The sequence below is a fragment of the Pagrus major genome, chromosome 6 (assembly GCF_040436345.1).
Source record: "Pagrus major chromosome 6, Pma_NU_1.0".
Taxonomy (NCBI): Eukaryota; Metazoa; Chordata; class Actinopteri; order Spariformes; family Sparidae; genus Pagrus; species Pagrus major.
The window spans coordinates 29312857-29334361 of record NC_133220.1 but is presented as its reverse complement, the minus strand read 5'-3'; the positions used below and the strand labels follow the sequence as shown (position 1 = coordinate 29334361).

General features: G+C 40.6%; 2 protein-coding genes across 4 annotated transcripts; both read right to left on the bottom strand.

Moving 5' to 3' along the window:
* Positions 1-58: 58 nt before the first annotated feature.
* Positions 59-7696, bottom strand: comtb (catechol-O-methyltransferase b). 2 transcript variants are annotated; one of them, XM_073468994.1, is made up of 6 exons: positions 7633-7696; positions 6313-6484; positions 1985-2102; positions 1684-1877; positions 1461-1592; positions 59-390 (listed from the first exon to the last, which is right to left on the bottom strand). In XM_073468994.1, the coding sequence occupies exons 2-6, from the start codon at positions 6481-6483 to the stop codon at positions 211-213; spliced, it is 795 nt and encodes a 264-aa protein (XP_073325095.1). In that variant the 5' UTR covers position 6484; positions 7633-7696; the 3' UTR covers positions 59-210. The 2 variants fall into 2 exon arrangements, with proteins under 2 accessions (XP_073325095.1, XP_073325096.1); XM_073468995.1 differs by lacking the exons at positions 6313-6484; positions 7633-7696 and adding an exon at positions 4744-4808.
* A 1533-nt stretch (positions 7697-9229) lies between these two features.
* LOC140998345 (SRSF protein kinase 3-like) lies at positions 9230-19734 on the bottom strand. Of its 2 annotated transcripts, none has more exons than XM_073468611.1 (15): positions 19567-19734; positions 18019-18323; positions 17828-17936; positions 17621-17708; positions 16656-16743; positions 16432-16538; positions 16111-16276; positions 15908-15933; positions 15735-15791; positions 13748-14114; positions 13440-13531; positions 10307-10414; positions 10120-10189; positions 9945-10037; positions 9230-9742 (listed from the first exon to the last, which is right to left on the bottom strand). In XM_073468611.1, exons 2-15 carry the CDS (start codon positions 18248-18250, stop codon positions 9558-9560), a joined length of 1788 nt encoding a protein of 595 aa, XP_073324712.1. In that variant the 5' UTR covers positions 18251-18323; positions 19567-19734; the 3' UTR covers positions 9230-9557. The 2 variants fall into 2 exon arrangements, with proteins under 2 accessions (XP_073324712.1, XP_073324713.1); XM_073468612.1 differs by lacking the exon at positions 19567-19734 and adding an exon at positions 19135-19208.
* Between the last annotated feature and the right edge of the window lie 1771 nt (positions 19735-21505).

Here is a 21505-nt window from a genome sequence, read left to right as displayed (position 1 = left end):
CAAGTATGAGACTTCAACTATGTGGTGTTAGAAAAATTAAAGCACACAACACAGATGATTTGTTTTCCCTTCATGTGACACTTTTAATTTCAAGTTTAAACACTAAATGACGTATTAGAAAAACAGATTTAAGTGATTTCAAGTTTGCTCCGTGAATCCAACACAACAGAGGTCGGAAATTAACTAGTACCAGTGTTTTTTTGTGAAAAACTATCCTAAGAAGACAGACTTCTCCAAGCCATCCTCCACTTTGGTGTACTCCAGGTGAGACTTGAAGTACTGGCTGTCGTATCGCGGGCTGCTGCGGACATATTCCAGGTAGTCAGGAGTTCCAGGGCAGATGACGTTGTCGGCCAGCAGGACGCTGCCTTTCCTGAGGAGGCCACACTCCTAGATAAAAAGGAAAAAAGGTTGTCATAGTAGGAAAATCAAGAGTTTGATCAGTACAAAATAGGGCTGCAAAAAAAAGATATTGCGAGTATTTTTGACAGATAGAGATATGAGACATAATTTTCATGGAAATGGTCATTTTCACATTTCATTTATGAAAAATTATTTTGTAATTTTTGCTGGGAATTGTACCAAACAAGTATGTTCCCTTACGTCTGGATAAGGCTGTCACAATATCATCATATTTGTTATTACCACAATATCTATGGGAAATTGAAAATAAAAATGCTGGCAATCAAATCTACCTGAAACTTTGTTTATTGTGTGTTTATTGTCATTTTTTTGGCAAGTAAAGATATTATCATGTGCATTAACACATTATTAATTTTTCATGTTTTTAAATATCACTGTTACATGAATATTGTGATATTGCTACACCCCCAGTCTGGAGAATACAAGGGGTGATTGCTAAGTTCATAGCCTGAGACAGAAGGACAGGAGTTATACAGCTCTTGTTCCATACATATGCAGCTCAGCTGTTTGAGTGAGTATGCAGAAAATTTGAAGTTGTTTCAGAAACAGAATCTTCAGGTAACGGAATTTGGAAGTTATCACTGAGTAAATGGACAAGCCCACAAATCCACAGTGGTGACAGCTGTTGTCCAGGAATGTAGATTTGTCATATACCTATTCACCCGACCTGACACCCTCAGACTACTTCTCTTCTCCGAGATGAAGAGGGAGCTAATTGGTTGCCATTTTGACACTGATGATGACTTATCACTGCTGTGGACCACTTTCTGGAGGTTTAAGAACGGATCAGGTTTTCTGAAATTGACTTCTCCTACCTTAGGCCATGAACTTATCAATAAGCCCTTGTCTGATTTGTAGGCTGGGGCATCTCTGTAGCATCACAATGCTTTATTTAAATGTTGTATGTGTATGTTGTGACACATTTTGCCTTTATTAAAAAGTTGCAGCTCCTGTGATTTGGATATTGAATATTGTAATTTTGAAAACATTTCAATCAACTGTGCAGCCCAACTATAAAATGAGCACAACTGACTTGCCTCCATCAGCTTTGTGTCAGGAAGGTAGCGATCCTTCCAGTGATCCAGGAAAACCAAATCGAATGTTTTCACCCCAAACTGCTCCGTCATCTTTGGGATCCAGTCACCAGACGCCCCTTCAACCAACTGGACCTAGAAAGAAGACAGAAACACACTCTGTCCTGACCTGCACACATGATGTAAATCTTTGTTTCTCTGTCTCTGTGGAGACTTCTGGCTTTACCTTTTCCTCCATTCCTGCCCAAGCAATGACTTGACGTGCAATTGCAGCAAAGTCTGGGTTAAATTCGAGAGTGATGAGCTTGGCGTGAGGGGGCAGCAGGCTGGCAATGCGCACCGTAGAGTAGCCACAGTAGGTCCCCAGCTCCAACACAGTGGCTGGGTTTACCTCGGACACCACTGAGTCAAGAATGCAGCCTGGGGGCAAAAACAGAAAAAAGTGGATACCAAAACACACAGCGGGGTCAAGTAAGGAAATGATTTTATACATGAAAGCACACAGTCACGTAATGAGAAGTCAGTACCTTTCTCATCGCCCACGTTCATGGCCCACTCCTTGTGTCTGCAGAAGTGATCGATGGCTCTCACCACGCTGCGAGGGTCTCCTCTAGTGGCGTTCTTCTGTACTGCACCCAGGAGCCGCTGAAGGAGAAAAAAACAGCATAGTTTTCCAAGAGGTGTCATGAACAGCCCCTCATTAACTATTCATTCTTTCATGCTTTAATAGATTATTAATTAGAATACTTAAAGAACTTTTGCGTTGCCAGGTTGTGACCACATATTTAAGTGACAGGTCCCATTTGAGGGTGTCTGTCCACTTGTTCTGCTGATTCTTTTAATGTGGATCTTCCTGAGATTCAACAGAATATTGTTGAGGAGCAGTAATAATGTGTGTAGAGCTTGCAATTTTCCCTTTTGCATCTTAACTGTCACCCAAAACACTGCTGGCTAAATAAACATTGAACAAAGGTGCTCTGTTCCTCTTTCTTCAAGTGAGTTTTTGAAGACCAGTCGTTGTTAAAGTGTCACCAGCAATGACTCCAATGTGTGACCAGTCATTGTTAAAGTGTCACCAGCAATGACTCCAGTGTGTGGCTGCCTCTCTACTTGCACTGATGTTTGTATGCTGCACCTGTCCCAGTTTTGAGTGTGTTATCTTTTCATTTTAATTTCATTAATAATAACAGTGATAATAATAATCATTCATAGCATTCATTTGTATATGTTTCATAAATATTTGTTTTCTTGTCCATAAAGGTACAGAGGAATTACTGAATGAATTTGTGACTGGAACAGTGTTTTTCATGCTAACAATGGTTAATAATAATGAACTGATATTAAATGACAACGTCATAAATGACAATGAAAGGTAGTAAATCACATTTAAGAGGCTGAAACCAGCAAATGTTCCATATTCTTGCTGGAAAAATTACTAAAACAATTAATCATTTATAAAAATATCTGGTGATGAATTTTCTTTTAAATGACTAATTGAGAAACAGATTAATTGACTCATCGTTCCAGCTCCAGCCTGCACACTTTGGAAACAAGGCTGGACACTGTTTCTTTCAATATGGAATAAAGTGGAGAGTATGTATTGTACATTTTTGGATGAGTTAGTCTCATTGTCCCATGTTCTTGCTGTGTGTTTCCTGCTTTGCTGCCTGAGTCCTCGTGTTGTACTGGTTTGCTGTGTGTTTTGTTTTCCTTGTGGATAACTCTTGTTTTGCTGCTAGCTGGTTTTGGCTGGCTTTTGCTTTGGACTTTTGGACTTTTTGGATTTCATGGAGCTTTGGTTGCATTAAAGCTTGCTTTCTGTTCAGTTACCTGGCTGCCAGCTTGATAAATGTTTTATAAAGCTTTTCAATGTTTAACAGTGAATTAACTATTAACTGAAGTTTTAACTAACTATACATTTACCATAAGTATTACCATTTGTTTTTATTAAGTAATCATCAAGAAATTATAGGAAGCCTAATGAAAAAAGATAATCTTATTATTGTCCAGTTAAACCATTTCTTTTTACAAAGGCTGCTGCAATGTCCTATGCGTATATGAGGCATATGTCGGCTATGTTTCTTTTTCTTACTCGTCTCCCACAGCATGTTTTCTGCTCCTGCACACCTGGTTCCTATCAGCTCATCACCACCGTGACCTGTTTCTGTCCTCACAGCTGCTTCTTGTTTGCTTGTTAAGCTGCCTGGATATTCTGTACAGGCAGCACCTTCTCAAGAGAGTTTGACAGATTCTCGTGTTATCTTATCAATACATCCTTCGAGCTAGTTGTCTGTCTGTTTATTCTTTGGCCTACCTGTTGCTCATTCACTGTTTGCTTTAACAGTGACCAAAGTTGTGTTAGCTGAACCAAAGTGTCTTTTAAAATCTAATTTGGGTCTGATTCTGGCTGTTTTACACCTTGACCCGGTCCTAATGACTCAATATATATACAATATATCTCCTAACAGCTGCACAGACATTTGCCTGTGTAAGGGTGTATAAGGCACTTTGCATTGGACAGCTCTTAAATTTACAGCAATTCTCTGGTTATCTGCAGTCCCTACACACCCATGATACACCCACATATTTCAATATTTCCACTTATGTTGCCTAACCTCTTCTCAGGAGTTTGGGTGTGTTTAAGTGTTTCAAAGAGATTCTCACATTCAACAATTTTCACAGGGTTTCCACCACCTCCAACCTGTGAGCTACACCCTGCCATACTAAACACACGCACACAACAGAAAGCAGTTTCTCTGCGATACTGACATTAAAGGTTACAATATATTTACTGTACATCTGCACATTTGGTCCTTACAATTGTAAGTCAATTGTAAGGATTAGTTCATAGTGAACATTTACTATCTACTCACCCTCATGCTGATGGAAATTTGGATGAAGTTTCCTTATCCACAAAACATTTCTGGAGCTTCACAGCAAAACAGAGTTGTAGCATTCTCCTAAAATGGTGTAATCCAAGCCCAGACATCCCAGACTGATTTGAAAAGACATAATTCATACCCTTGACACACTGTTGAGCTTGTACACCCACTTCAGACAGGGTGTGTTCTAATGCTACACAAGCTGTATGGGGCTGTATTTTGTTTCGGGGGTTTTTTGGCAGATTTTTTTAAACTTTAAAACAAGTCCCCACCTACTTCGCCTTTACAGGAAAATGCTGGAACACTGTTTTGCTCTGACGCTCCAGAAATGTTTTGTGGACTACGAAACTTTGGCATTAGAATGAGGAGATAATTACTTAAATTTCATTTTTAGGTGAACTTACCCTTTCAGGTTTGTAAATGTTCTGCTGTTGGTATTTGTTCATTTACTGAACCACGTTGTCAAAACATGATCAAAAGCGAACAGCGCTAAAAGCCTCTTTTTTTCTTGTTCTTATTAGGGACAGATGGGGAAGCATCAGCCCCAATTAATTAGCACAAAGAAAAGAAGGAGCTCTTCTCAGGAAACAATAACCAAGCGTGGACTCATACATTTGTACGCTTGCATGCATACCTATTGTGTGGGTGTATAGCTGCGTCACATACTGGGTCTGACGTTACTATATGAAAGGCTTCATTGTCAAGTAGTAAATCAAAATGATATTATCTGCCTCTCCTTTTATAATGTATACTTTATATGTTTTATTTTATGAATGAGACAAAGTACATCTATCATGAATGTTGTAACATCTGCTCGTGAAACCACAAAATCCATAAATCTCTGTGCTGTTCAACAGCAGATAAAATGCTTATTTTACAGTTTGAATGTATGAGTCTGATGATTAATAAAGCAAACTACTACTTGCAATGTAAAGATATAGTGGAGTTAAGGCATTCTGAGCAGAGAATGAAGTGACTCTCTTTGTGTGCGCTGTAATCTGAGTTTCTCCGTTATTTGTCCTGACAGCCACATGTGCATGTTAGAGCATGTGAGTGGTTCTGGAGAAAGATAGTTGATTGATTTGTTGAGTTTTGACCAGTGTGTTAGGAACAGATTATTTTTTGCTCATCAGCATGTTAAAGGTTTTTGGCTTGTCATAGCTGTGAAAGTACAGCATGTACAATCGCAGGGCACCGGGACACCTAAATGGAATGCAGCTGTGTGAATGGTATTAGTTACACACGTGAAAGGTCTGTTGTTTCATATTAAATCTAGTCCTGACCTGCACCTGACTTGTTTTCCTAAAAGCTTAGTTAACCTGGATAAGATCTCATCTGATATAAAGATTTAACATCACTGTATGAAAAGGGAGTATTTCCCTCTAGTGCCAACAAACAGATTTACCTCAGAAGTTGTACCTGAGCTAACAGCATTCGAGTACAACAAGTCAGAAAACTAGTTGTCAGGTTAGCTATTGTTAGCAATTGGTAGCAATCACAGTTGATAACAACGCATTACGCGGTACCTTGCGCTACAAACACTGAGCCAACATGGGGGGCGTTCTGGGTGAAACTGCCAACTGCTAACTCGGAAATTCCCACTTCTTAGCTCAAATGGAAAGCACCATAAGATTAGCATTCAGCTCGAAGCACCACTGTGCCTGAATACAGCCTCACAGAGCTAGCTTGTGAGCTAGCTTGTCTGTTAACTTGTGTTGTTTAGGTATATATATTAAAGGTCAATTTAATTTGTGTTATGCTTTACAATGTATTTACAAGTATTAATGTACTTTAGTGGTGTTGACATTTGACCCACAGCGTGGCCACTCCTTCTTGTTTTATTTACAAAGCCCTATATTCTGTCAGCCAAATAGTCTTCATCACTCAGTCTCCTCTACTTGCAATAGACCTAGTCAATAATGTTGGTGCTGCTCTTGTTAGAGATGAATACTGTGTATTGAATGAAGACACACCTGAGGTCGTGTGGACTGGGTCAGTGTGTCCAGCATCCGCTCCACAATGACATCATGCCACATGAGCGCCAATCCTCCGTGATACTGAACAGCAGCAGGGATCACCCATCTATACAGAGTGTACATAAGAGCTGCTCCACCGGTGCAACTGTAAAAAAGAGTCAGCCACATCCTGCAACCAAGACAGAGAGCCGTGAGCATCAATTCACAATATGGTGCTGCATTATGGGAAGAGGCTGTGATAAACAGACCTCAGACACACAGTGCAACAACAACACATCTGCATGAGATAAATGAAAGCTCTCATATCTCCCTCCACTCTACCTCTCCCTTTGTGTGGGGCTAATGAGATGGGTGTTTACTATGCAGGTACAATACTGTCCCTGCTGCTGTTTCCATTATCAGCTGCTGCTGTTGACAGGTCCAAGCTGCACACACACACACAAACACACACCTCAATAAGATGATATCACTGTAGAATATCATTTAATATCAACTGCAATAAGCCCTGGAAAACACACAGCACAGTGCTTTATGTGCAGCTTTCCCACTCTCCAAGGCAATTAGTCTGTTAAGATATCCTGAGCACAGATGAATTGTGAAGAACAAAAACAGGAGAAAAGCACAGCCAGGATTCTGAACAAGGGCTCCTTCTGTGGGAAAGCATTGCTGGAAAACGGCATTACCTTGCACTCATAATGCAACTGTGGAAGACCAGTGGTGGTTGAGGTAATTCCTTTTGATTTGGAGTTTAACGTTGCGTGGCAACTGGCTGAGGGTTAAGAGCTGTGTCACAAAAGACACAGCTCTGTGGCTTTAACCTTTACTTTGGCTTCATCGTAACGTACATACAACCAGGAGATTCAAAGGCAGAAATGCAGAACAGTACGGCATGCCTTGATAAACACATATACTTGTAGTTCTCATCATTGTGTAGTGAGACAGTTGCACAGGTTACATGCCGTGCATACTAACAGAATTCATTCTCTTTAAATTTTACATCAAATGTAGCAAAAAGTTTTCAAATAAAAGAACAGGAAGAATTTAAAGGTTATCAAAATATCAAAAACCTGCTCATTATTGCAGATATAATACTTTTATTTGTTGTAAAAAAGGTTTGACTGAGTATCAACAGTTTGGCACTACATCTCACAGAACAACATGTGCACACACTCTTCTGTCCAAAGCAGGAATTAAAACCAAACTGAGCCATGGTTTACTTGAGCTACACTGGAACAAACACCTGTTAGGCAATAACAAAAACAACTCATGCATTCTTAAAGAGTCTCTAATTAAAATTTAACAGAAAACAAGACTTACGTGCAGGCGGCGCTCCCTGTCCTCCTCTTACCTCCTCTTGCTGCTGGAGGAAATCTGAGTTTTCTAACAGCCGGACATATGGCTGCATCTACGTGAGGCTAACTCCTCCCTCCTCTTCCTTTCATCCATCCCCCACTGGGAGCTCTGCTGAATATAAGCATGCAAGGAATGCCCAACAGCTAAATCTCTACGGTCAGCACTCACACACACTCACACACACACACTCACACACATACACACACAATCAGTGGGCGTAAAAACCAAACAGAGTAATTTCTGTTTGCCATTTAGTGATTTCTTCGGGTTAACTGTGAGGGCTGTGGCAACCAGTTGTCAGAAATGTCTAATTTCCATTTTTATTACATTTTCAGCTTTTTCTTCAAAACTACCTAAAATGAGGTTCCTATCAGTTTGTTGTTGAATAATAAAGCAAATAAACTGCCTTTTTCTGCGTGAGTCATTGAGGTAGTCCTCCATTTCTTGAGGTAGAAGTGTTACAAAAAAGTACCCAGAAGTCATACAAACCAATCAAAATATTACTTTGGTAAAAGTAAGAGTCACTCATACGAACAGTACTTTGTTTAGTGTTTTATGTAATTACAATATCTAAAGTAATTCTCTGGCAATAAATGTACTTAAACCTACATTAGGAAACAAGACTATCACAGAGAAGAATGCCCATTTCCTAATGACTACTATAATGTTCTTAATGTCCATCACCAGGACAGATCCAACAGATATGGTTTGGATTAGTCATAAAACAAAAGCTTTTTTATATAGTGGAGTGCTGAGGATGAACGGGTTTCACAGCCTCAGACAAGAAGCTGTAGTTTGGTGGTACGGCACTAAAACAAATTTTAATTAGTTTCACCATCGTCAAATTTCAGTTGTTAATCTTACACAGCCACAAATACATACAGCACCCCATTGCCATGCATCCTGAAAACAGCTGTGTTTGAAGAAAATAGTATTAAAAATACTTGATGAAGCAGTTGTGCTCATAATACTTTTGTTCACAGGGGTCGCCAGAATCAACAATAAATTAAAGCACCTTGCTTGTAGCTGCTTTAAGGGGGATATGTATGAAAAAAATTAACGAATTAACTAAAACTATCAAAAGAATGTGAACAAATAGCAGTTTTCGACATTATGACGTCTACGTATTGTGTTGTGTAACCAGTTAGCGTTGGCTCATCCTGGTCCAAAGCTGCTTTGCTACAGGTGTAAACACTAGCATTCCCCCTGAGTTCCCAGTCTCAGGGACAACCACCAGCTGCACAGCTAACTGAGCTAACTAGCTAAGACAGCTACAGTTCACAGCAGTTAGCAGTTACTCTGGTGATATGATATGTATATTTAGTGGCAAAAAAAGTACGATATTAGCCTCCAAAATATTGGAACATAAAGTAGCAGAAAATGGAAATACTAAAGTAAACTATAGGTACCTCAATATTGTATTTAAGAACAGTGCTTGTGTAAATGTGCTTAGTTACATTCCATCGCTGCCTCAGACTGGTTTACCCTTTCAGTACTTAAACAAGCATTTCTTTAAGGTGAGCGCTTGATTCAGCTTTCTTTAAAAAAATAAAAAATCAGCCAATCTTATGCAAATTTATTGACATTCAAAAATGTTGTGATCATGTCATAAGGTGGTTTTCCAAGAATACACGACTTCTCTTTTGTCATTTCTGTGCCTGAATTAAATGTGACTGCTATTACAATACTAAAAGTCCAAGCAACCCAACTGGGAAACGGCTCTCACTCAGGCTGATAAATATTAATGAAAGCTGTGCTCATGATGCCAGCACCAGACTACTACTGTACATCCCACAGCAGTCCGAGTCCCCATGTCACGTGTGATGTGTCCAAGCCTGCTCCTGAGAGAGCTAGTCCACTGGGCTCTGAACAAGACAGAACTGGCGTATCTAGGATATGATCCAGGGGTGTTTGAGACACTGGGCAGCTGTGGCTCTTTTCTCTGGCTGCAGCTCCAGCATGGTGAGGAGGAACGAGCTGAACTGGGCGGCTTCCTCCCGTGGCCACTCATACTTGTCCAGCAGGATCTCAAACAAGCTCCATGGCTTCAGCTTTGAGATGTGTCGCAGTTGTCCTGCACAGGGTAAGAATTAGACTGATACACTGCTTTATTGTACTAAATACTTTTCTGCGAAGAATTCTTTAATATCAAGTTTTTAACTTATCTTAAATTTTGTCTCTTACTTCAAGTAATGCAGGTGATTTGGTTGTATGATGAGCAAGATGCAGTATTACTAGCAAGTATTACTCTGTAGTAAGAATTTAGTACATTTTACCTTTTCGGTTGAAGTATCGCTTGGAATTTCTCCCTGAGAGGGCAAACTGGGATGGAAGTTGTCCTAGCAGCTCAATGATGTGGGCAATGTGATCTGAGAGAACACAAGCAGATACAGTATTATAAGCACATTTAGTTTGATCAAGGACAAAAGGGATGTTGTAAAGAAGACAAACCTTCCTCGCGGGAGAATGTGGCTCCTGACTGGGGGTCGAACAGATAATCCCCTGTGGCCAGCTCAAAAGCCTACAGCACACATTAAGGGACAAAATATGCTTGTGACACATCTAGAACTAGCAATGCTGGAATGAAACATCATCAGAAAGGAGAGATGAAGAACATCTGTGCAGGTGCTCGCCTCACCATGCAGGCGGTGCTCCAGATGTCGGCCGGTGTGCCGTAGTCAGCGCCGATCAGAACCTCCACAGAGCGGTACTGACACGTCTGGATGTCCTCAGTGAAGTGTTTGTGCTGACAACAGGAGAGATGAGGTTTTAATGTTTCACTATTAATGAACTACATGACTATCATCTGTCCACATAAGTGTACTCATTATGTGGCACATGATTATCTTGCCCAAAATGATGTTGGGATAGGATATTATCTCAATAATTATTATATGTGGTATGTTACCAATGACTTAAGTATCATGACTACAAAACTGAACTAACATCAGACTTGGTATGATGATCAGATCTCTTTAATACATGCAGCATGTAGCACAATGTTCTCTCTAGTCTTCCAGATTGTCTTGACTTACTGTCTATACTGTCAGGTAACAACAGAACAGGGGTTACGTACCTCATGATAGTTGTTAATCATGCCTTCCCCAAAACAATGACTCTGATGTTTTGCAGGACAATAAATGTCAGCTCATCTAACTTTCTGATAAAACCTGACACAAAGAGATTTGCTGCCCCTCATATGAATTCCTCACATGTTCTAATCCTGACAATCCCTCCCCTCACCTCAGGCTTCAACTAAATGCTAACATTGGCATACTAACATTCTTACAATGCTAATATGCTGAAACTAAGCAGGTGTAATGTTAACCATGTTCACTAGCTTAGTTAAGCATGTGAGCGTGATAACACATAGATAAAGCTTTTTGGAATGTCATTCATTTTGAAGGTATTTGGTCATACACCAAATTTTTTTTGACAAATTTGGGCCAGATGATTAAAAGTCAGTATATCAACAAAAATATTTGAAATTTATCCTGAGGGGGACGTGAATGTTTGTACCAGTTTTCATAGCAGTCTAATAGCTGTCAAAAAGCTTCTCTAAAAAACACTAAACCTCCTGGTGCTAGAGGAAAACATCATCAAAAGTTAGTCAGATTGATCCTCTGTGGACCGATAATGTTTGTACAATTACAGTTACAAAGTATTTTTATTGTTGGGTAGTAAAGGATCACATGTTATGCATTCAGATTACAAAAAATAAGTAACTATAATCAATCCAGGTTACAATTGAAAAAATGTGTCATCAGATTAAAATGACATTCTCGAGGATTCCTTGATACATTTTTGATTATACACTTAATTTTTTTTACTGTTTTCATGATGACCAAAGCTCTATCAACCCATGAAAAGTGACTCTGACATCCCTCCAAAACAGCCTCTGCCCAGTGCAAACTTTGCAAGCCAAAAATAAAGGTGCTGTCATCCGCAAAGATGGACTTCAAATCTGAAGAAGCACACAAAAGAAACAGCATCCGACATGTTGTAGAAAACACACAGCACAGCTGTGGTTTGTGCCAGTGCTGTTTTTGTGAGGGTTATTTGATTTGACTGACTATAAATGCTGAATATGCTAAATACATTTTATTTGCACTGAAGTTGTTTTTAGATGTTTCAAGAAAAAAAGTATTTGTATAACTTTGTGCAATATTGCAATATTCCCATTCCTAAAGCCATGCCGGCAGCATGGCTAAAAATAATTCAAAATGAAAAGAAAAAAAATGTCATCAGAGAAAATAACATCTTTCCCTGACTCTGCCAATGAAAAAAGGTGCATAACCACCACTGGGTAGCACTGAAATTCACCACATCATGCTTTATGCTTCTCTCAAGCTACATTTCAAATCAGCCTACACAGTCTTGTCTCACTGGAAACATATGGCAGCTGTGTTTTTCACTGGAGGGCACAGTAAATAATGCTTTCATACTCTGCTCTACAGAAACCATCTGTTGCATTCAGTTCTGTATAACTGATGGGTTGAAGGGGTTTCCTGAACTAGATATATGGCCATTTATAAAACACCACAATTTGCTTCATGGCTCTGACAACTGTGAGACATAGAAGCAAAACTCTTTTTTTTATCCTGGAGTCTGTGATTTAGGACTAATCTGTCAAGATAAGCCTCATCCGTTTCCAGCTGAACAGATTTTTAGTTCCTCTGCCAATGAGATTTTCACACGTGTCCCTTTATTTGTTCTTCGTTTTGTCAGTCGGATTACACACAATGGAATTTCCCTGAAACTTGCATGGAGGATGGGTCTCGGCCCAGAATACACCCTGTCTTTTGGAGAGACAGATCTTTTCTCTCTCTCTCTCTCTCTCTCTCTCTCTCTTTGCGAGATGAGGGTATTATTCAACATTTTCATTAATTTCTCACGGAATAATGAATAGATCTTGGTGGAAAAAAATCAGGCGTATATAGGTAGCTATTTCCTCTGATGAACTGGCGACTTATCCAGGGTGTACCCCGTCGTCACCCAATGTCAGCGGGGTTAGGCTCCAGCCCCCCTGTGACCCTGAAATGGTTAAGTGGTTTCAGATAATGGATGGCTGGATGGATGGATGGATAGGTGGCTATCTACAGTATGAGTGGGCTTAAATTATGGTTAAGCAGTTATGGGTTGTTTAAAGTTTAGAGTGACACCAGTTGATCGAGTTTGATATTGAATTGGGATTGATTAAATTTAAGGGGACTGTTGGATTTTGGCTGAGGTATGCGCTCTTCTGAGTGCCATTCTAGTATTACTTGGATTTATTTAACCACTCTTGTCTAATTTAACCAATTTTATCTAATCTTCACTTAGTTTGCTATTTTATAAATCCTAAAATAATTGCAGTTATCAACTTGTTATTTGTTATTTTAAAAAGCTTTGGCTGCTCAATTCTTATTGGTGTTTTGGTATTTTCACGTAACTCATAAACACACTGAGCAGTTGCAGCTGAATTTAGATGACATAGTACATATCAACTCTAAGAAATCCTGCAAAATTTGACAGCATGATCAATATAAACAGAAATAAATCTAGATTCTGATGCTGGACTCAGGTTTTACCCAAATACGTGGCCAATCAGCATGATGCTCACTGTGTATATTTTAATGCATAAAAAAATTCAGATTAAGAAATGCTCTGTCAAAAAAAATGATGGATTATGATGTCATGGAGGAGGCGTGTACTGACAGTCTTGTAGTTTGAAGATGAAATATGATACTATAGATCTTCAGGTTTAGTTTGCCTGTTAAATAATCACTCACCACCCAGCAGGCGTTGCCTAGGTCAGCAATCTTGATGACGATTTTATCAGCATTCTGGGGCTTCAGTAGGTCCAGAAGTACATCCGAGTCACCTAAAATACAGGAAACAATGTGACACCTGTTATGATCTAGGATATGACTTTGAGTGTACTGATGATGCTAGGTTATCTATATAGTAACATATTAGCTGATGTAAACATGCTAACAAAGGTACAGACATTTGAAAAATGGTAAACATTAACTCTCAGGAAGAGGCACAACTGCTGACATCACAGTTTAGAAAAAAAGCACAATGTCATGAGACTGACCAGGGGGAGAGGATGGTGAAGGTAGAGACAGCTCTTTGTCTCCAGTCTGATGTAATAACACTGATCTGGAGCCAGAGACAGGAGCATCTGTGTGGAGGTCTGTCCATGAGCAGGTGGCGTCTCTGTGACTGCGTGGAGCTGAGTCCAGACGGTCTTCAAATAGCAGGGTGTGCCTCCTCAATGTGAGTTTAGGACCTGTGAGTTTAGAGCGACAGGTGGAGCTACGGGCACCAGAGGGAGCAGTGATGTCAGAGAGGGACACACTAAGTTTGTCTTTTTGATGGCAGTCAGATGCACTCTCCTGTCCTCGTCGACTCTTGTCTCTCCTCGTCAGTCGCTTAATGGGGCTCTTGGACACCTTGCTGGACTGCATGGGTGACATCAGAGGTGAGCACTGAGTAAGACAATTTATCTGAAAAGTACTCACTGAGTTGTCATCATTTTGAAAGTAAAGAAAATCAGTCAAATTAAAGCCACTGTGTGTAAGAAGTGAAAATGACATTGGAGCCCCCTAATGGCAGCATCAAAAACATTCAACATAACATAGACATGTTAAAGAAGAATTACATTTTATCAACCTCTTTACTTAATACATCTAACACAAATCATCCGTAGTTCAAAAGACCCATAAATAGAGTTTTACATGAAATCCATGTATCAAAAACTCAAAAATAAATTGCGAGGCTGTTACTCTGCTCTTGTTGTAAAACAGTAAGTTGCTCACAACAAGATATATTGAAACCAAAACAAAAGTAGTTGGAAGGACATCAAAATCTGCAGTTGTGTCTCCACAACAAGCAACCCCCTCTACCCCCATGTATCACAGCCCTTTGGACTATGGGATCCTGTAAGTGACACAACAATGCCACATCAGCAAGCTGGTCAATTTGAGCACATATTCAACACGAGCACAGGTCACCATGCAAAATATAATCAGGGACTAGTTCAGTGTTTCTGTCTCCAGCTTCTAATTGTGATAGTTACAGATACTAGGTTATTGTCAGATATAAAGCCGACCAGAAAGTAAAAACACATAAGTATTTTCTTGTTTTCTACCCTGATAATCTCCTCTTCCTTTATCTTGAGATAGGAACCAAAAACATTAAATACATATTGTAAGGTGTTTCCACTGTCTCTTTAAGATCAAAAAGTGATTGCAAAAGTACAACAGAATCAGTATGGTGGACACCTACTTTGGACCTATATTTCTTCAAGATATAATAAGTGTGTACTACACAAACACAGAAATTTGATAATTGTATATAAAGTAACAATGTATTTCATTTGGTTGCTCTAACTTCCAAGTAAGAGTCTGAGAGTGAGAAAGGAAGTCAGCAAGTGTAACTAAACATAATGTGAATTATACTTTAATACATTACCTTGTCCATGAACATTGAATGACCTGCCTGAATCACGTAAGATAGATTTTCAATGGCAATGATGGTTGTTCAACCATGAAGACAACAACTCCCATGAACCCATGCTACTTCTCGACATCCTTAAAGTACGTCTTTTGTTTTAATTGTTTTGATTGAGAGATCCCTAGCGGCAAGTAAGTAAGTGCAAATGCAAAAAAACCCTGTATATACAGATCCCAATTTTAGCCAGAATGAAGCGGTTTGCTTTTTTATTTGAGAACAAGGCTGTTCTGCTCAAATATTTTGTGAAAATTAGTTATTTTTGTCACATAACGGTGGCTGGTTGAAATTGCTGCAATATTAACATCATAAATAAATGTGTGTGTAGATTAAGGATTCAAGTCTCTTCCATCTTGAGCATCACAGTCATGATTATATCAAACAGAATCAATAAATCTCAATGCGATGTGCTCATCTGGGACTGTAATCTGACAGAGTCAATTGGTACATGTCTCATGCCCTGCCTTTTCATGGTTTCCCATGTCCTTTAGTCAGTTCCACACTCCACATGTTAATAAGATGCAATTAAGAAGCTCGAGTACAAAAGCAAAACACAACATCTATCTTACCCACTCTCCAAGAGTGTGGAAAACCCCAGTCAGCTTCCCCAACAAGCTGGACAAACTCTTAGGAAATCATAACAGAAATGCACAGGTCATGAAGCAATTATTCAAAAATACAAATGTCCTACTAAAATGAACACAATGATAATGAACAGAAGAATAAATTTCAGGTTGCACACCTGTTTTTCTCTGGAGGGTCTGTTCACTGGCAGGGAGTAAAAACACCAGCAGGTAATGAGGAGGAGTGAATGTGAAATTAAGTGAAAAAATGTAACAGCAGCAAACAATTTTCTTGCATTTAATCAAGAACGCCTCCGTCAGCCTGGTACACGCAGATTTCTTTATAATTGCACCTAAACATTGCTAATGCAGTGTCACTAACCTGAGGAGCTGGTGACAGCAGGCGACACTGGTAGCTGCCACAGCTTGGTGTTGGCCGCCAGTTTCTGAATGTAAACCTCGTCCACTCTCAGCAGGATGTTTTCTGGCTTGATATCTGTGTGGATGATCTTGCATTTAGTGTGCAAGTAATCTAAACCCTGCAGGACCTGCAATAAGGAATGAAAAGACTGTCACTGCACTCCAGGTCAATGAGGAGCAAAAATACAGGATAATGTGTTTTAAAAAAAGAGCTCAGTCAGTGGTGAAAGGGGGTGGGGGGGGTGGGGGTTGATTTAAGATGGACTAAAGGGTTGCACATCACCTGTTGGAGGATGCTCTTAACGCAGGAAAGAGGGAGACCAGTGTAGTTGGATTTGATGATCCACCTCAGCAGCTGATGGCCCAGAACCTCCAGAACCATGCAGACGTCTGGTGAGCAGTGAAGGACCTTGTTTCATACTGTTAAACATGCATGTTTCTAGTTGGATGGATGTATGTATGTATGGATGTATGGATGTATGGATGGATAGTCTCTTTGAAGGATACGCTCTCCATTAACTCCAGTGATCCTGAAGTCATCTATGAGGTTCACGATTCTCTCGCGTTGTGGATCTTTAGGGTCACTGTCCCTGACCTGCCCGTCATAGAGTGAACATACTACAATATCAACAAAAACTGAAATATGTAAAAATGATAAAGACAATCACACTGTTATCAAATGACTTGCTAACATCTAAAATGCAATAACATGGCGACTGTTTTGATTTAATGATATATAAGCCACTGTGAGAGATGCTGGTGGTGTCGTATTAATATTATCAAGACTGAGAGCAGCCAGAGAGCACTGAACTCAACATTATCAAAGTACGTGTGTATATTAATTTTGTAATTCAAATTGCTTCACCCTGTCTCCCACACACACAATCAGAATGATCATCTTCCCCCACACTTTCAATATCAGATACAAGCCCAAACGTGTTTCTTATTAGAGATTTTAAATTGACATCAGACATGGCATGACATCAATTTTTGCCACATGTATCAGTCTCACTTATTGGCAGGCCCACACGGAATCTGCACCCGCAGAATTCAGACAACAACTCCTTCTAAAATCTACTTAATATTTATTTCAGCCTGCTTGAGGTAATTTTAGGTTCTTTTAACGTATCGTGTCAGCTGATTTTTGCTCAAAAACAATCTTTGCGATCTAAAATGCATATTGTCTTTCACATTACATGTAAAAAAGAAAAAAAAAAAAAAACATTCCCTTAAATACTTCTCATTCTCATTTTGCTGAAAACTGGAAAAAAACTCTTGGGCCTGCTTCTTAGTGAATCTTGCTCCACGACCACCACAGTAAAGACAATATTTTCTTAGTGTTGAACAGACACTTATTTTCAAAGTACTCTTGCAATCCACACTTAGTAGATTAGTGGATTGTAAGAGTACTCTAACATGATCAAAACCTACTGAGAACGCATCTCAATCAAAAGCAATCTGATCACACTGACACATTTCAGAAGTTTGATCTCATCCAGTGCCGTCTCTGTGAATGTTTGAGCACTCTTCACCACCTTCAGAGCCACAAAACGCCTCCTCCTGCATGCAAACAATTATGGAAGTTAGCTAATGAAATGATGTTTATATCATATCACTACATTTATCACTATTTTGTTATTAAGTCACATAAAAAGTCAAAAAGTCAAGCCTGTACTTACTCCATATCCCAGCAGAGCCACACAGTAGAGAAGTGACCCCATCCCAACTTTTTAACCACTTGGTAATGGTCCACAAAAATCTCTCCAATCTCTACGTGATAGTAGCCACCTGCAACACAACGTAGCGCCTGCATCAAAGAAAAGATCTCAACCAGTGTGTTGGAGTTTGGTGTTGATATGTTGCAGCCTACCAATGCCATAGTCTTCAGGGTTCTCCTGTTGCTCATCGTAAAATCCCAGAGGCTCGGGGGAACGAGGATGTTTCTGTGCAGCTGGAGGGCAGTGAGCAGCTTTGCTGGGCAGGGGAGAAGGTTTGGGACGCCCCACTGTGTCTGGGGAGGGGTGAGGGCTGGGTTTGATGGGTGGATTCAGGGAGTTTGTTGTAAGGAGGGCTGATATAGCAGCAGCATATGAAGATGACATGTTTATTTGGAGCCTGATGAGTTCAGGCACAGCTGAAGACGGGCCCAGATGACAGCAGCTCTCAGGGAGAAAGCTACAAGAAAAATGCATTTGCAGAAGGAGTTCTTCAATCATGCTTACATCAGTGAAACAAGAGTTCATTAGCTGTTTGTCTCTGCCAGCTTGTTTGTTACAGGAGGTTGTTTGCGGTGACATTTCAAATGGGCCAGTGGATGTGTATGTTTATTTTTAGCTGGACGAATGGCATGTCAACGTAAATAGCTCCTGTCACTGGCCCAGCTGCAACTGAACTCTGTTCTATCTCTCTGATTTTGTATGGACGACTACAGTGTGGGCGCCACAGTTGTAAACACGAACGGCTGGCAATTCAAATGAATTCATTTCCATTCAAGGGCTATTTGACAAGAGAAATTATTTTGTTAAGACAGTACAGTGACAGTCTCTCATACAGCTCTAACTGTATTCAGTAATCGGTGAGGTGGGCTTACTTCTGTGTGGTTGTACCCACTGTGTCATGGGACTGTCAAAAGGTGCTGATGGCTACAAGAGAGCAAGTTATCTGATGTTGAATAAAATAAAAACAGGAAAATACAAAGTATTACTGCGACTTCAAAATAAAAGTCTAAATGTTGGCCCTGCATTAGCCTACATGTGTCTTAATTTGCTTGTTGAAATCTGAGAGGTCGTCATATCCTGTCACATATTAATACATTAAACAATAAAAACTTAACAGCTGTACACCAAACAGCTAGCTAGCTTGTTTATCTGTAGCTTGACGGGCTAAAAAGTTAAACTTTTTCTCATGTTGTTTGATATTAAAGTAAGGAAATATTTAACACGTTTTTTCCAGGAACAAAACCATTGTCTTTTACCTAACAACATACCGTATTAGCCTTGCCTGTGGAGAGAAAATCCAGCAATGGCGTTCAAGTTAATAAAAACGACCACGAATATTCATGTAAGCTAGCTTTGTTTATCCTCAGCCGGTTGTACGGGCGGCTTGTCTATAATTCATGACACTTTACAGATCTACACCTGCTTTTTACATTATTCGGTAATGCTTTATACTATAGCAAGTCTTTTTTAAATGTTTAGCCTATAGTCTACTTCTAGCTTTACCGCGTATGCTTGACTTATTTTGCTTCACACTCCCGCAGCGACTATAGTTTTATTGTGAAGGTTTCAGCAGGATGTCCAGTTTATTCTCGTGCTGTCCCGAGCTGTCGCCGGTTTTAACGGTGAGACAACTGAAACTCAGTCTTGTTCGCTCGTAATTAATAGAAATCAACACCAGAGGAGGAGCCTACAGTACTTACCCCCGTGTGTGATATATCCACTTTTAATATTTGAAACGCGGGAAATAAAACGGTTCTGGCACGAGGTCAGCAGGGTCCCTCAGCCCGCGTGCTCTGCTCCTCGCTCTGGTCAGCGTGACTTTAAAACAGTGTCAGGTCCAGGAATAGACCTGCTGCTGCCGCTGCTGCTGCTGCCGCTGCTGTCCTGTGTTTCTGACATTTGTCACCATGCAGCTACCACTTCTGTTTCCAGAGGTCATTCTGTTATCTGTCTATTGATTATTTTATCTGTGACTGACTTTCCTATAATCCAATTACAGCCTCTAGAAGTGCTGCAGGTCTCCATGAGAGAATAATGCTCCAGGAAATATAATAATAAACACAGAAGGTCAGTATTAACTCACTCTTGTATAGAAATAAGGTTTGCCAAAAACATAATTTATCTAAAAGAAATTAATTTAAATACTTTTCAAGATTCAAGATTCAAGATTGCCTTTATTGTCATTGGACATTAACATGTCAATGAAATTTTCATTGCAACCCCCGTGTAATAAGATAATAAAATAGTAAAATAAGAAAGAGCATGCAACAAAAAAAATAGAATATGTATAAATATAATAAAAGAGTATGTACATAGGAACTGTATGTGTATATACATATGTTTGTATATATATATATACATTTGGTGCGGTTGGGTGGTAATATATACACTAAGGTGCAGTTAAATAGTCTGTTGGACAAAGTGCAGTGTGCAGCAGCTTATAGTCTATTTTCCTGCAGTGCAGGGGGTGATAGCTTTGACAGCTCTGGGGAAGAAGCTGTCCCTCAGTCTATTGGTGGTGGTGCGGATGTTCCTGTACCGCTTTCCCGATGGAAGCGGTACAAACAGTCTGTGGCCCGGGTGGCTGGGGTCCGTGGCGATGGCTCTTGCCCTCTTCTTGACTCGGCCTGCATATATAGAGTCCAAGTCAGGGAGGGGGGAGCCCACGATGCCCTGTGCAGTTTTAACCACCCGTGCCAGTTGTTTCCTCTCCTGTGCCGTGCAGCTGCCATACCACACTGTCACACTGTGGCAGAGGATGCTTTCAATTGTCGCTCTGTAGAAGTTCACGAGCAACCGAGAGGAGAGTCCAGCCCGTTTCAGTTTCCTGAGGAAGAAGAGCCTTTGTTGGGCCTTCTTCACCAGGCGGCAGGTGTTCATGGACCAGGAGAGGTCAGATGTGATGTGGAGGCCCAGGAACTTGATGTTGTCCACACGCTCCACCACTTCTCCGTCCATGAGGAGGGGGGCGTGATCAGTCTTCCTGGACCTCCTGAAGTCCACAATGACCTCCTTGGTCTTCCCTGTGTTCAGCACCAGGTTGTTGGCTGAACACCACTGTGTGAACTGGTGTATCTCCTCTCTGTAGTGGGTCTCGCTGTTCTCTGAGATGAGGCCCACTACTGTAGTGTCGTCCGCGAACTTCACGACTGTGTTGGTGGGGTGGATGGCAGCACAGTCGTGAGTGAACAGGGTGAAGAGGGCTGGGCTGAGCACACACCCCTGTGGCGTGCCCGTGCTGAGGACCAGAGGGGATGATGTTTTGTTCCCTATTCTCACCACCTGCGGCCTGTTGGTGAGGAAGTCTCTGATCCAGTGGCACAGTGATGCAGGCAGACCCACGGCGTGTAGCTTCAGCGCCAGCTTGTCTGGGATGACGGTGTTGAAAGCTGAGCTAAAGTCCACAAACAGCATCCTGACGTAGGTGTCGGGCTGCTGCAGGTGGGTCAGGGCCGTGTGCAGGGTGATGGAGACAGCATCCTCTGTGGACCGATTCCCTCTGTAGGCGAACTGAAGGCTGTCTAGGTCCGTGGGGATGAGGCCTCTGATGTGCCTGAGAAGAATCCGCTGAAAGCACTTCATGATTACAGGGGTCAGAGCAACAGGCCTGTAATCATTGAGGCAGGTGGGGGATGTCTT

Bases quoted from the DNA above. Each gene is read 5' to 3' on its own strand.
- comtb (XM_073468994.1), bottom strand. From the start codon at position 6,483: ATGTGGCTGACTCTTTTTTACAGTTGCACCGGTGGAGCAGCTCTTATG. The intron at 2,103-6,312 runs GTGTGTCTTCAT...TTTCTCCTTCAG, and splicing joins CCCAGTCCACACGACCTCAG to CGGCTCCTGGGTGCAGTACA. The intron at 1,878-1,984 runs GTACTGACTTCT...TTTTGCCCCCAG, and splicing joins GAACGTGGGCGATGAGAAAG to GCTGCATTCTTGACTCAGTG.
- LOC140998345 (XM_073468611.1), bottom strand. From the start codon at position 18,250: ATGTCATCTTCATATGCTGCTGCTATATCAGCCCTCCTTACAACAAAC. The intron at 14,115-15,734 runs GTAAGATAGATG...TCACCCATGCAG, and splicing joins TCCACACTCTTGGAGAGTGG to TCCAGCAAGGTGTCCAAGAG. The intron at 10,190-10,306 runs GTGAGGCGAGCA...TGTGTGCTGTAG, and splicing joins TCTGGAGCACCGCCTGCATG to GCTTTTGAGCTGGCCACAGG.